Here is a 12,926-nt window from a genome sequence, read left to right on the forward strand (position 1 = left end):
ATGGAATTGACACATAGGAATGTATCAAGGGGTCGGGGAGATGGCTCACTCAATAGTGTGCTTGCTGTGCAAGCATGAGGGCCAGAGTTCAATCCCTAGAACCCACACACAAAAGAAGCTGGGATCGGTATCCCACTCGCAAACCCAGTGTTGGGGAGGGAGGCAGAGACAGTAGAAACCTCTCGGGCCAGCCAGCTTTACCTAATCAAGGAATTCTAGGCCAAGTGAGAGGCAGTGTCTTAAAAAAACAAATCAAGTGGATTATACCAGAGGAACACCCAGCGTTGACCTTTGGTCTTCCCCCTTCCCCCCACATGTTCTCATGTACTTGCATACTGATGTGCTCACCTATGTATTTATTTCATGGTAATATCTCATGACTAGAAGAGCACTGTTCACTCACAGGTTATATAAAACGGGGCAAATTATAAACTGGTTGGCCAATGAGAAACGATCCTGGTTTGTAACAGAGAAGCAGGGCAGACAAGGCTCCTCTCTCCCTTTGGATGGCCCTGCTTATCATGGTGTTCTGAGTATTATATGTGACTTACACATAATGATGGTTTTATTTGATATGGACATATGTAGTTCAGTTTCTCAAAGGAAAAAAATGAGGATTCAAAGGCATGCCTGACACCTTTTTGACACCGGTGAAGGTGAACATTCATAGGGGAGACATTGCTAAAACACTAAGTAGCCAGGTGATGGGGGCGCACGCCTTTAATCCCTACACTCGGGAGGCAGAGGCAGGCGGATCTCTGTGAGTTCGAGGCCAGCCTGGTCTACAGAGTGAGTTCAAGGACAGACTCCAAAGCTACACAGAGAAACCCTGTCTCGAAAAAGAAAATGAACAAACAAAAAATACTAAGAAGTATTTGGAAACTGCGGCCCCCTCCATCTATTTTCCTTTTCAACTTAATTCCATTGAGATAAAATTTAAATATGCCAAAATGCACTGTTCTGGAGCAGAGTTCTCTATGTCTGACAAATGTAGACAACAGTTAACGGGCCACAGCAAAGACCAGTCATCCATCCATTACTTCCCAAAGCTGTCTCTTTCTTCTGGGGAGGCAATCCTCCCGTTTCTACAGCCAGGTCAAAGTAATAGTGCTGGGCAACTGGATTATTCTAGATACATATACCAACAAGGAGAATCTATACTGACAGTTTACTCATTTTCCAAAATTTTTCATTTATTGATAGCGTGTGTCATGGCTCATGTGTGAAGGACAGAGAACAATTTGTGAGCATCACCTCTCTCTCTACCATGTGGGTTCTGGGGATGAAACTCAGGTCATCAGACTTGGCATCAGGTACCTTTATCACAGTGATCTCTGGTTCACCTTTCTTAATTAAAGGTTTCCTAACCCCGCAATGGCTCCTGAGCCTTAAGGGTGGTAGTATCAATATCCTGTTTAGGACTGTCAACCCTAAAACTTTGCTTCAGAACTGTGAGGACTCCCAGGGAGAGGTGGGCCTTATTTTCCAGGTATACCTGCTAAGGAGCCCACCAAGCTCCAATGGACAGTTCCAAACCCATGTTCACATAGATGATCCTGGTTAAAATCAGTGGGACTCAGAAAACTTAACTTCTTCCAAAACAACAACAAAAAAACCCCATGAAATGTGGGAAGGAACTTAAAGGGGGGTTAACAGGACTATGATGCAGATTAGAGAGGTTTGGGGAAAGAGAGTGTGTGTGTGTGAAATTGTCAACATATTTTTGTTAAAAGGGTCCCCCCATTGGGAGGCAAAGACAGTAAGATCTCTGTAAGTTCAAGGTCAGCATGGTCTATATATACAGTGCATTTCAGGACAGACAGAGAAACCCTGTCTCAAACAACAGCAACAACAAAAGCAAGCAAATGAAAGGGCCCTGAACACACCAAACAACGGAGGCTTTACACTACAGTAAAAAATAAGAAGGATACCTCAATATTCTTGATAGTGTACTGCATTCCTAAACCATTACCAACATTTAAGTGGCACAATAATAATTAGAAAGTGCACTGAGTTCAAGTAGAAAACATACTTTTTGGTGGAGTCTTGGTTCTATCTTTCTGCATAGGCTTTAAACACTGTTTTTTTTTTTTTTTTTTTTTTTTTTTGGTTCCTAGATAAAACATGACCAAAGCAACCTGGGAGGAAAGGATTTATCCCATCTTACACTTCCAGGAAAGAGTCCAGCACCAAGGAAGTCAGGGCAGGAGCTGAAGCAGGGGCCATGGAGGCTTGCTCAGCCTGCTTTTGTATACTCCAGGACCACCAGGCAATGGTTGCACCACCCACAATGGGCTAGGTCCTCCCACATCAATCATTAATCAAGAAAATGCCCCCCCAGAGCCCAGTCTTATGGAGACATATTCTCAACTGAGGTTCCCTCTTCTCAGATGACCCTAGCTTGTGTCAAGTTGACATAAAAAACGAGTCAGGAAAAGTGCCACGACAGCTCAGTCTCTCACTAAGGTGACTTCTCCAATACTGTTGGGTTACTCATAGGAGCTCCTGGGTCTATTTTTAGATAAAAAAAAAAGGTGTTTTTTTGCTTTTGACAGGGTTTCCTGGCTGCCCTGGAACTCCCTCTTTAGACCAGGATAGCCTCAGACTCAGGTCCACCTGTGTGCCAGTCTCTGCTAAGATTAAAGGCATGTGCCACCATGCTTAGCTCCTAAATAACCCTTAAGCCTATCCTGGTGAATGAGTTCAATTACCATTACTCCATTTAAAGACTGCTGTACACATAATGAAGTCATCCATATTTTTACAGTTTAACAACAACAAAACACTAAAGAAAAACTGGTATAATCTTACAAAGCAGAATGACGGCTTCTGTTAGTCTACCACGAAATCCAATACCCTCCCTCCTCCCAAAATTAAAAACCCATGATTAAATTTCTCAGTTTCACAGGATATTTCCACATTCTTTGTTCCCATCCTCACATTATGGGTAAGCGTCTACAGCCCAGAGTTTAAATGAGTCGATGTTGACAGCTCTGAATGCCTCAGCTCAGGAATGTTCCTTCTGTCACCTAAAGTCACTATCTCACTCTAGCTATTTTCCATTAACAGGTCATGATATAGAACAACCAACTAGACACAATTCCACAATGAACTTGCATCTGAATAAAAACAACGTTGCTCAAGAGCAATAAAACCAGAACTCTGAAAAATAACAGGATTGTTAACTATTGTTAATATACAGAGTTTAAACTCTCTTTTTTCCTCCGGAAAATGACCCAGACATACAGAAACAGAAGAGGCCATTAAGTATCTATCTACTGGGTAAACACCTAAATTCTATTTTCTACTTCTTAATCATGTAAATTCTATGTCTCACCAGGAAGCACCCCTGTCTGAGATTCGTTTAATCATTTCCAAAAACAGCTGCTTCCATTTCCACACATCCTCACAGCTAGGCCACAAAGTCCAACAGGTCTGAGCTAATCTTCCAGTTATTGCTTCTGCAGATTCTATATCCCGCTGACTTAATGAGGCTCCTGTCTCTCCGGAGCCAGCCTCAATCACAACTTGAAACAGAATCTACCCAGAAAACATTCTTGGGGGACAAAATCCCTTTATTATATGCTGATTCTTCACAGTCTCAATTTTTAGAACGCTTATCAATAACTCCAAGAGATAAGAGAGATGTTTCTCACAACTTCCCTCTCTTCCCAGGGTAGCAGAGACAAAGTATTCAGACATGCTTAGCTGAGTCGATGGCCTTAACAGGTAACTAAAGGCCAGAAGACTAATTCTGTTATATCAAAAGGTCAGGTGAGTGTCAAAATAATAATTTCAGGCCACCTGCAAGACTACCATGCATTTTCCAATTATGCCAGTTCATTTACCAGTTTATTTGTCAATATATAAATATGGCATATTTAACAGAGTATTAATCTCCTCTAAGGAAGAAAAGATTAAGTAGATGGAGACATTAACTAGAGGTTGTAAGTGAAAACTTAAAAACCTAGTAGAAGCTGAAGAGAGCTAGAAATTTCTTATCAAAGTCGACAGATGTTACATTCAGTTAAAAGAGAGCTAGAAATTTCTTACCAAAATCAACAGATGCTACATTCAGTTAACTAGATGGCCCAGAACATTTGACAAGGGTAACGCCAGGGGTTTAAGTCAAAATGTCCTTTAAAGGATGCTAAAGACTAGGAGAATATTCAAATATTTATTACACATTCAGGACTATGTCAGCAGTTCTGAGAAACAAGTGAAGAACACAGCCAATGTTGCTCAGGGACCAAGACACAATTTTATGAAATACTAGTCCAAACCGTACATAAAAGGATGCTATTTAAGGGGCTGAGGTTTCACAGCCAAGGCTGAATCTGAGCCAGCCCCAAGTAGAACTTCTTAGGCAAAACTTAGGGGATCTGAGCAAAGGTGAGAGGTGGGCGAGAACATGGTCTGCCCAGCAGTCAATGAGGAGACCAGATGGCAGCTCATGCAGACAAAATGGTTGGGCTAGGAAGCTGAGGAGGGACTTAAATGCTATCCAGACATATTTTCAAGTCATTAAATGTTTAGGAACACAATTAGTATGTTTTAGTATTTAATATTAAATATGACTTGAAGAGTATAATTTTCAGAAGAAATTATTTTAGAGCTAGAGGAGACAGTGACAGAAGAATAGAATAATTATAGAAGCAATGCTAGACTCAAGAGACTCCCTCCCTTTGGCCCTTTTGAGGATCTGTGAAGACAAAACTATCTTCACAATATTATTGGATTGTTACTTGTCTATTTCATTGTGCTGATACTTGTACTGTGTATAGGCAACAGTGAATAAAACTGTCAGCGTCAAGATAGTGCAGTTAGAATACACTATCTTGTATTTATCTTCATTTTAAGTGCATGCGTGTTATACCTGCATCTATGTCTGTGAACCACAGGGTATGCCTGATTCTCAAGGAGACAAGAAGGGGGCATCAGATCCCCTGGAACTAGAGTTGCAGGTGGTTGGTAAGCGCCATGTGGGTGCTGGGATTTAAGCGTAGTCCTCTGGATTAGTCAGTACTTTTAACTGCTGTACCCTCTCTCCAGCCCCAATTATTATATTGTTTTAAAGGTATAATTGATGTATATAATTGATGTACACCAAACAGCATGTATTTAAAGCATTTGATTGATGAACTTGATCCACCTGCATTCTTGAGACTCTGTCAAGATAATCATCAAGATGATAAACATTCTGACCATGTCCAAAACTTCCCCAGTGTCCCCTCATGATTCACATCTCGCCACAAACCACATTCTCTGACAACCACTGACCTACTTTGTCACTATAAATTAGTTCATAAGTTCTAGAGTTTTACAGAAGTTAAGATTTAAATGAAACATTTCTTTTGAGTGCTAATATCAATCAAAGACAAACATGGTAAAAGGTCACTAATACGAAACAAAACCTGACTGATAGAAAATGAGGAAAAGAGCTAACAGTGTCCCTCTCTATACAACAGATAAAACAAATGTACAGAAATCAATAAGGATGTGAGTGACACTTGAACCCCAGCCTGACTTAAAGGAGACTTACAAGGTACTCAACCCAACAAAATAGTGCATAATATCCAAGTTTGCATGGAACACTCATCAACCATACTTTGGGCTGTGAAACAAGTTTATATACGTTTAAAAGGACTGAAATATGCCAAATATGTTTTCTGACCGCAATAGAACCAAATCAATGACAAAAAGATGGTTAGAAAAACCACCAAATATTATAAACCAAATGTTATAAAATAAGCAACAAATCAAAGAATAAATCACAAGATAAGTTAGCAAACATTTTGTATTGAATGAAAGTGATATTGGAAACTGTACTTTAGATGTATGACTTTGGAAGCTGAGAACCAAAAATTTCTCCTGTAAAAACGATGTGGTACCCCACAAATGTGAGTTTAAAGAATGGAATGCATCAAGCACCCTGTCGCACACTAACAATGTGGGAGAGCTACACAATTCAGAAACCCAACATTTCCAAACAGCCAACGATCGACATTACATGAGATCCATTCTGTGTAAGTTGGGCAGGGGATTTTATGATAGGAACACAAAGAGTTCTTTCATTGTGGTTTCAGAGTCTATACTGCAACTAATGAACTTTTAAGGAAATAGCCCACCAGGCCGTAGTGGTGTATGCTTTTACTCCCAGCACTCTGGAGACAGAGGCAGTCAGGTATCTGTGAGTTTGGGGCCAGCCTGGTCTACAGAATGAGTTCCAGAACAGCTAGGACTGTTACACAGAGAAACACTGTCTTGAAAATACAAAACAAAACACAAAACAAAGAAAAGAAAATAGCCCTTACCAAGTTAGGTGTAATATTCTAAAGAATTCCACAACTGCCTGAAAAGATTGTTAAATACTTCCCTTTTCTCAGCTGCATGTGCTGAGACAAGATTTTCTTCATCTCTTAACAGACCAAAAAATTGCAACAGCTATGCTGCAGCAGCAGATATGAGAATCCAATTGTGTCCTGTAACCAGGCAGTAAGATGACTTGCAGAAAATATAAAGCAACCCATTCTTCTAATCACATTACATTTCAAAGCATATTATCTTAGAATATAATTTTTATTAACACATAATGGGCTTATTATGTTATCTATTTTTTTTGTTTTACTTTTTGGTTTCTTGAGATAGGGTTGTATGGAACCCTGACAGGATGGAGCTGAAGCTATACTTTATCTCCTGGTTAAATACTTACCAATAATCTCATGCCTATATACAAAGGCTTGGAAGCATAACAAGCATGATTTAATAACCAAGCTAATTGCATTTCTAAAAGCAAAACCTTAGGTACCTATGATGTACAAAGAGTTGGTACCCAGAAAACTGTCAGATGACAATGTTATAATATTAACAGTCTTGACTATTCTTAAGAGGGAACTAACTACTACTACATGAACTGACATGAACTCATTGGCTAAAATTACCAGCTTTTATAAGGGCTCACTGAGAACTCTAACAATGGCCAAGCCATATGTACACCCAGAAGTGTGTATCCCTGGGATGGGACAGACACCTGACCAAGTTCACTATGAGCAAGAGCCAGACTCAGCATGGCTGGACACATTTCACCTAACTAGAAGAAACCCCTTCTGAGAAAAGGTTTACACAACCTCTTTGTGCCTTGTTTTCCCTAAAACAGATAATCGTGAAATCACAGTATTACTGTGAGAATCCTAAATGCAATGCACTTAGAGGGGCCAAGAGCATGTGAGCGCTTGGTAAATACCATTATTGCACAAGATTTTTCTGAAATGGGGTAGGTGAAGGTGGAAGTACAATCTACATAGTAATTGAGGGGGTGTGGGGAAGACCAAAGTATTCTAAAAGTTAATTATGAAATCTGCGAGTTCCAGGGTTAAAGATCCATAAAAATTATAAGAACCCCCACCTACCTCAGAAGTATCACTTAAAGATGACTGCATGGTGTGGAGATTTGCAACCATTTACTGAACATTTTCAAAATCAACACATTTATTTCATGGCCATAAGCATACAGAAGATCAGCCAGTTCCTGGTGGTGCATGCTTTTAATCTCTTTTTGTAAAAAACATCTTTTTAACTTTTTAAAAGATTAATAAAGAAAAGTCACAAACTATTTGTAGTTACAGTAACTACGTGAATACCTTGACTCAATAAGAAAAAAAAAAAACCCATAGGTTGAATGGGGACAGTGAGAGCCGATGAGCATGGAACACAGGAGAGGGAGCCAGAGCAGGAGTGGTCAGGAGGGAGGGGGTAGGGACACCACACACAGGAGAGGGGGCCAGAGCAGGAGTGGTCATGGGGTACAGGGACACCACACAGGTGAGGGGTTCACTGCAGGAGTGGTCATGGGGTACAGGGATACCACACAGGTGAGGGGTTCACTGCAGGAGTGGTCATGGGGTACAGGGATACCACACAGGTGAGTGGTTTACTGCAGGAGTGGTCATGGGGTACAGGGACACCACACAGGTGAGGGGTTCACTGCAGGAGTGGTCATGGGGGGCAGGCAGGGATGGGGGTGGGGAGTGGAGGGTTGTGGCAGGGTGTAGCCAGACTGTAGGGGAAATACTTCCCTCCACAGATCATTAGTAATGGTGAAGGACTCTGGAGTTAACGCCTGTTAGGATGGCAAGACAGCCATATAAACAAGCTCCCTGGGACCACTCCCTCCTGCCCCACACCTATGGCAAAACAGAAACCAGAGAAGGGAGTCTGTGAAATCCCTCCACAAACAAACTGGCAGTTTGAGATAGAATATACTAAAGAGAAAAGGACATGGTGGTCGTCTACAAACCCTGCTGTCAGTTACACCAACATACAGCAAAGAACTTCCATATTGTTCCTTCTACAACTATTCCTACACTTCAGCAGGGCGTCTGTCAACACTAGGAGCCCAGAACTCTCTGCCTCAGGCCATAAGCCACCGAGGAAACCACAGCCTGAGACTGAAGGTAGAGGAAGCCTGGTCAACTCGACTGCACAGAGAGCGCCCAGAGAGCCGCTTCCATCCCCACCTCCCCACTGACAGAATGACTTCTGTGCAGGCCAAGGGGAAACGAAGTTTTACACAGTCTATGCTTCTCTACATGGTTTAAAGGTGGAAGGGTGTGGAGGAAGTGCCTCTCATCCGCAGAAGACAAATGTCAGCCTCTCTGGAGCAGGTCTTTGGCTTCAGTGGGTCAAACGGTCAGGTCTCATGTAACTACTTATACGAGAAAAAGGCAGTTAAGGAAGAAGGGACCTGGGAAATTCAAATTTAGGATCACTCTCAGGAGCAAATGATTACCAAGACTACAAAGAATACATAACTCACCTGGAAAACATCTGTCTTGTCTTCAAACAGACTGACAAAATATTTATAGTCAGCATAAGCCCAGAATTTGGAATGGTCATAATCTTTAAATGGTCCAGAGACACTAGACTGGTCACAATTCCAGGTCAGAAACTCCTCAAGTGTAGCATCCACGTAACTACATGCAGTTTCAAACTGAGGAACTGCAACACAAGGAAATACAATTTGAAATGTTTAACAAGCCCATCATCTAAATACTTTTTAAAAAGGCAAATATTGATCAAAGTATTGTCTACCAACATTTAAAAATGAATTTTGTACTTGTTCATATAACAATTAAAATCATTCACAATAAAACAAAAAGAATGGTTTTGTTCTTAAGATTTATGATTCTGGGTGGTGATGGCACACTAATCCCTGCACCTGGGAGGCAAAGACAGGCAGATCATTGTGAGTTCAAGGCCAGCCTGGTCTACAGAGCTAGTTCCAGTACAGCAAGGACACACAAAGAAGCCCTGTCTTGAAAAACAAAAAATAAACAAAAAAGATAAATACTACAGGAGAGAGCCTGCATCACTGGGGTCCTCACTGCCTTAAAAATAGGAGACCACTGGAGAGAGAATTCATCATTGGGGTCATTGGGAATTTTTAAGTGTAAAGTGACCCTATGCTCAAAAAGCTTGAGAACAAAATGAAAATTAAAGTTGAAAAAAAATGTAAGGTGTTGGCACACCCCTGTAATTCCAGCACTTGGGAAGCAAAGGCAGGTGGATCTCTGAGGCCAGCCTGGGCTACAGAGTGCGTTCCAGAACAGCCAAGGCTACAGAGAAACTCTGTCTCAATAACCAAAACCAAACCTAAACAAACAAAAGGAAAAAAACTTAAAGGAAGTAAGTGGCTTTTGAAAAATTTCTACTTTGCACTGCATGTTTACAAACAGAGCTTAGAATTGTAGTGACCAGTCCCCCATTTTAGCAGCCATTACAGGCTAACATGTGCTTGCATGACCTTGCAGCTCCTGTCTTTTGTGGCAAGGAACCAATCAGAAGTTAGCTGGCAGAGCTGTGCTTTACAGCTCTGGGTGTGCTTTATGGAGAGTGTACAACAGTGCCTTACAGAGCATAGCAATGGCCCTGGGAGGGCCTATGGGCCATAACAACCAGTTGACCAATCAACACAGGGCGGGTCACCCAAACCTGGAAGCACACCAATCCTGAGACTGTTTTATACCCTTAGACACTCCCCTTATGCTGCCCTATAAGGTCCCTGCCTCGACGTTGCTTGGGGTCTTTCTCCAGCCATCTGCCATGGTGGAGGGGTGAAGGGCCCGGGTTAATTCGTTAAACATCTATAATAAAAGACTCTTTGCTTTTGCATCGAAATGGGCCTCTTGGTGATTTTGGGGTTCAGAATCACAAGCTGGACAATATCCATTTAATGTCTGCATTCATTTCTTAACTCATTTACTAAGCACATAAATTTTTTTTTGGTTTTTCAAGACATTTTGTTTTGGAGGCTGTCCTGAAACTCGTTCTGTAGACCAAGCTGGCCTTGAACTCCCAGAGATCCGCCTGCCTCTGCCTCCCCGAGCACGGCATCAACACCTGGCAAGTGCATAATTTTTGATAAGTGTGGTGCTTAATATGTAGGGACACAAAAGAAATAAGATAACAGTCTTGAGTCAAATATGTTTGTAGCACCAGCACTGAAGAGGTTGAGTTATAAAGACACTGAGTTTAAGGCCAGCCTGGGCCACCGAGGAAAATGGATGGAGAAAGCAATACTCAGAGACTAGGGGAAGAATGTAATGATGAAACGTAATAAGGAGAATAAAAGTTCCCAACTAAGTGACGGGGGTTACGTGATCAGAAGCTCAGACCCACCAGCAGCTGCAACATCATTGGCAGCTACTCCCTTAGCCCACAATCACAGGATGTGCCAATTTACCTAACCAAATGCAGTTATTGTCTTCTCAAGGCCCTTCCTCTCATGATAACCTTGTATAAAAACTTAATGTGCACTGGGCATTGGTGGCCACGCCTTTAATCCCAGCCCTCGGGAGGCAGAGGCAGGAGGATCTCTGGGAGTTCCAGGACAGCCTCCAACACAATACAGTCTTGAAAAACCATAAAGAAAAAACAACTTGATATGCAAGGAATCTCTGTAACTATGGGAACCCTACTGAGACTACCAACCTCAGGACTCTTTCTTCTGTCTTCTCAAGGCCCTTTGTCTCATGATAACCTTTGGTATGCTAAGTCATCTCTGTAACCATGGGAACCCTGTGACCTGAGACTTTGTAGCCTTAGGACTCCCCTTCCCCTCTTTTTTTTCTTAAAAATCCTCCTTACAGAGTAAAGCCCCAGCTAGCTGGTTTTCTGGAAATAAGCAAACCTTCTTGTACTTGCATTCGGTGTTATTAAGCTCCTTGAAGCCTTGGGGTCCTCTCTGAGTGGGCACAACACCTATGCTATGGCTTGAATGTGAAATGCTCCTCATGGGTAAAGGTCTTTGAATTTTGTCCCAGGGGTGAACTGCTTATGAAAGCAACAGAAAAAAAAAAAACCAGTATACTGCTTTAGGACGTTGTTGTGGAACTCTGGATAAAAATGACCCCCATAGGCCCACAGGGAGTGGCACAATAAAGAGGTGTGAACTTGGAAGAAGTGTGTCTTGGGAGTGGGCTTTGAGGTTTCAGAAGTTCAAGCCAGGCCTAGTGGCTCCCTGTCTCTTCCTGCTGCCTGCTGATCCAGAGGTAGAACTCCCAGTCACTGCTCCAGCACCATGTCTGCCTGTGTGCCCCCATACTTCCTGCCATGATGATAATGGACTACACCTCTGACCTATAAGCCAGCCCCAATTAAATGCCTTCCTTTATAAAAGCTTCACAGAATAGAAACCCTAATTATGACAGCTGTGAAACCTTCTGGACATGGGGTCTAGTGGCAGATGGAGGGCTAAAAGGACAAGGCTAGAAGCTTACACCGACTGAGCCAATCCTTCTGCTATGCTTCTCCCACCACAATGCACTCTATCCCTCTCCTGCTGTTTTGAAACAGGGTTTCTACACAGCCCTGGCTCTCCTAAAGGCGTGTGACATCATGCCCAGCCGCACTGTACCCCTTTAAACTATGAGCCAAAATCAAGTTCTGCTCCTTAAGCTCTGTTGTCGAGTATTCACCACAGCAGGGTGAGAGCAACAATACATCCAACCTCAGAAACTAAAAGCAAACCCAGTCCAGACAAAGATGAAGCTTTAACTAGACTGACAGAGAACTTGCAGACCCATGTAATGAAGTACAGAACACTGTGCCACAGACACTTCGAAAAGGAAAAGCAGCACAGCCGACAGTAACCAGTGGCGCTCTGAGGGGAAGTCTACAATCTGTGCACATTGCCTTGAGTCTGATGCCAAGGAGTCAAGACTACGCTAAATGGAAGGAAATCTTCTACAGGTTAAGGAGTGTTTTAGATGAGCATGAGGAAATTAATAGTTAAGAAATCTAATCATGAGCTCCTTTGCAAAGTATGAAACCCTTTCAGGATGGGGGGGGGCAGCACAGAACCTGACACACAGCACATGCTCAGTAAATGTCAGGCACTATCATTAACCCTTCCTATTCTGTCCACTGTTGACCTGGAACTGTTTCAAATTTAGACAGATAGACGGATAGTCAAGCTCTTCTTTCAGCATCTTTCTTCTCCCTCCTTCCTCACCCACTGGGATTATCCAATCATCTTTTGTCCCTTCTCTTACTTTTCTTGACACTACCAAACCACAGAGACCGGACAGAGGCAGGATGTGATCTAATCCATCTATCTCATCAACTTGTCACCTTTGGGAAATGGGAAAACTTTAGCAGGCCATGTTGATCTAAAAGACAAAAATCTATATACTTAAAAGCATTTCACTTTTGAGAACTTGTGAAGCATTTTAGGACCAGCGTCTGGCAAGCTGTAAACCACTGATAATATAAGCGCTTATAACATTGGCATCCTCAAGAATTTATCATAAAACCAAGAGTAAATAGAATTTATTTTAACAGAAACGGATGTGGCAAGACAGTTTTCGTGATTCTGAGAAGGGAGCCTTTCTAATCCTGAGAGAAAACTCTATGGAAAGTGCACGAGT

At 42.1% G+C, this 12,926-nt stretch overlaps 1 protein-coding gene across 3 annotated transcripts in view; it reads right to left on the minus strand.

Annotated features, from left to right (window-relative positions):
- Positions 1 to 12,926, minus strand: part of Hspbap1 (HSPB1 associated protein 1) — a 45,505-nt gene that overhangs the window by 12,231 nt on the left and 20,348 nt on the right. For all 3 annotated transcript variants that reach the window (XM_040750856.1, XM_040750855.1, XM_040750857.1), the window contains exon 3: positions 8,816 to 8,997. In XM_040750856.1, the coding sequence (XP_040606790.1) occupies positions 8,816 to 8,997 (182 nt within the window). The remainder of the gene's footprint in view (positions 1 to 8,815; positions 8,998 to 12,926) is intronic.

This window comes from Mesocricetus auratus, unplaced genomic scaffold (assembly GCF_017639785.1).
Source record: "Mesocricetus auratus isolate SY011 unplaced genomic scaffold, BCM_Maur_2.0 Super-Scaffold_100008, whole genome shotgun sequence".
NCBI classification, from domain to species: Eukaryota; Metazoa; Chordata; class Mammalia; order Rodentia; family Cricetidae; genus Mesocricetus; species Mesocricetus auratus.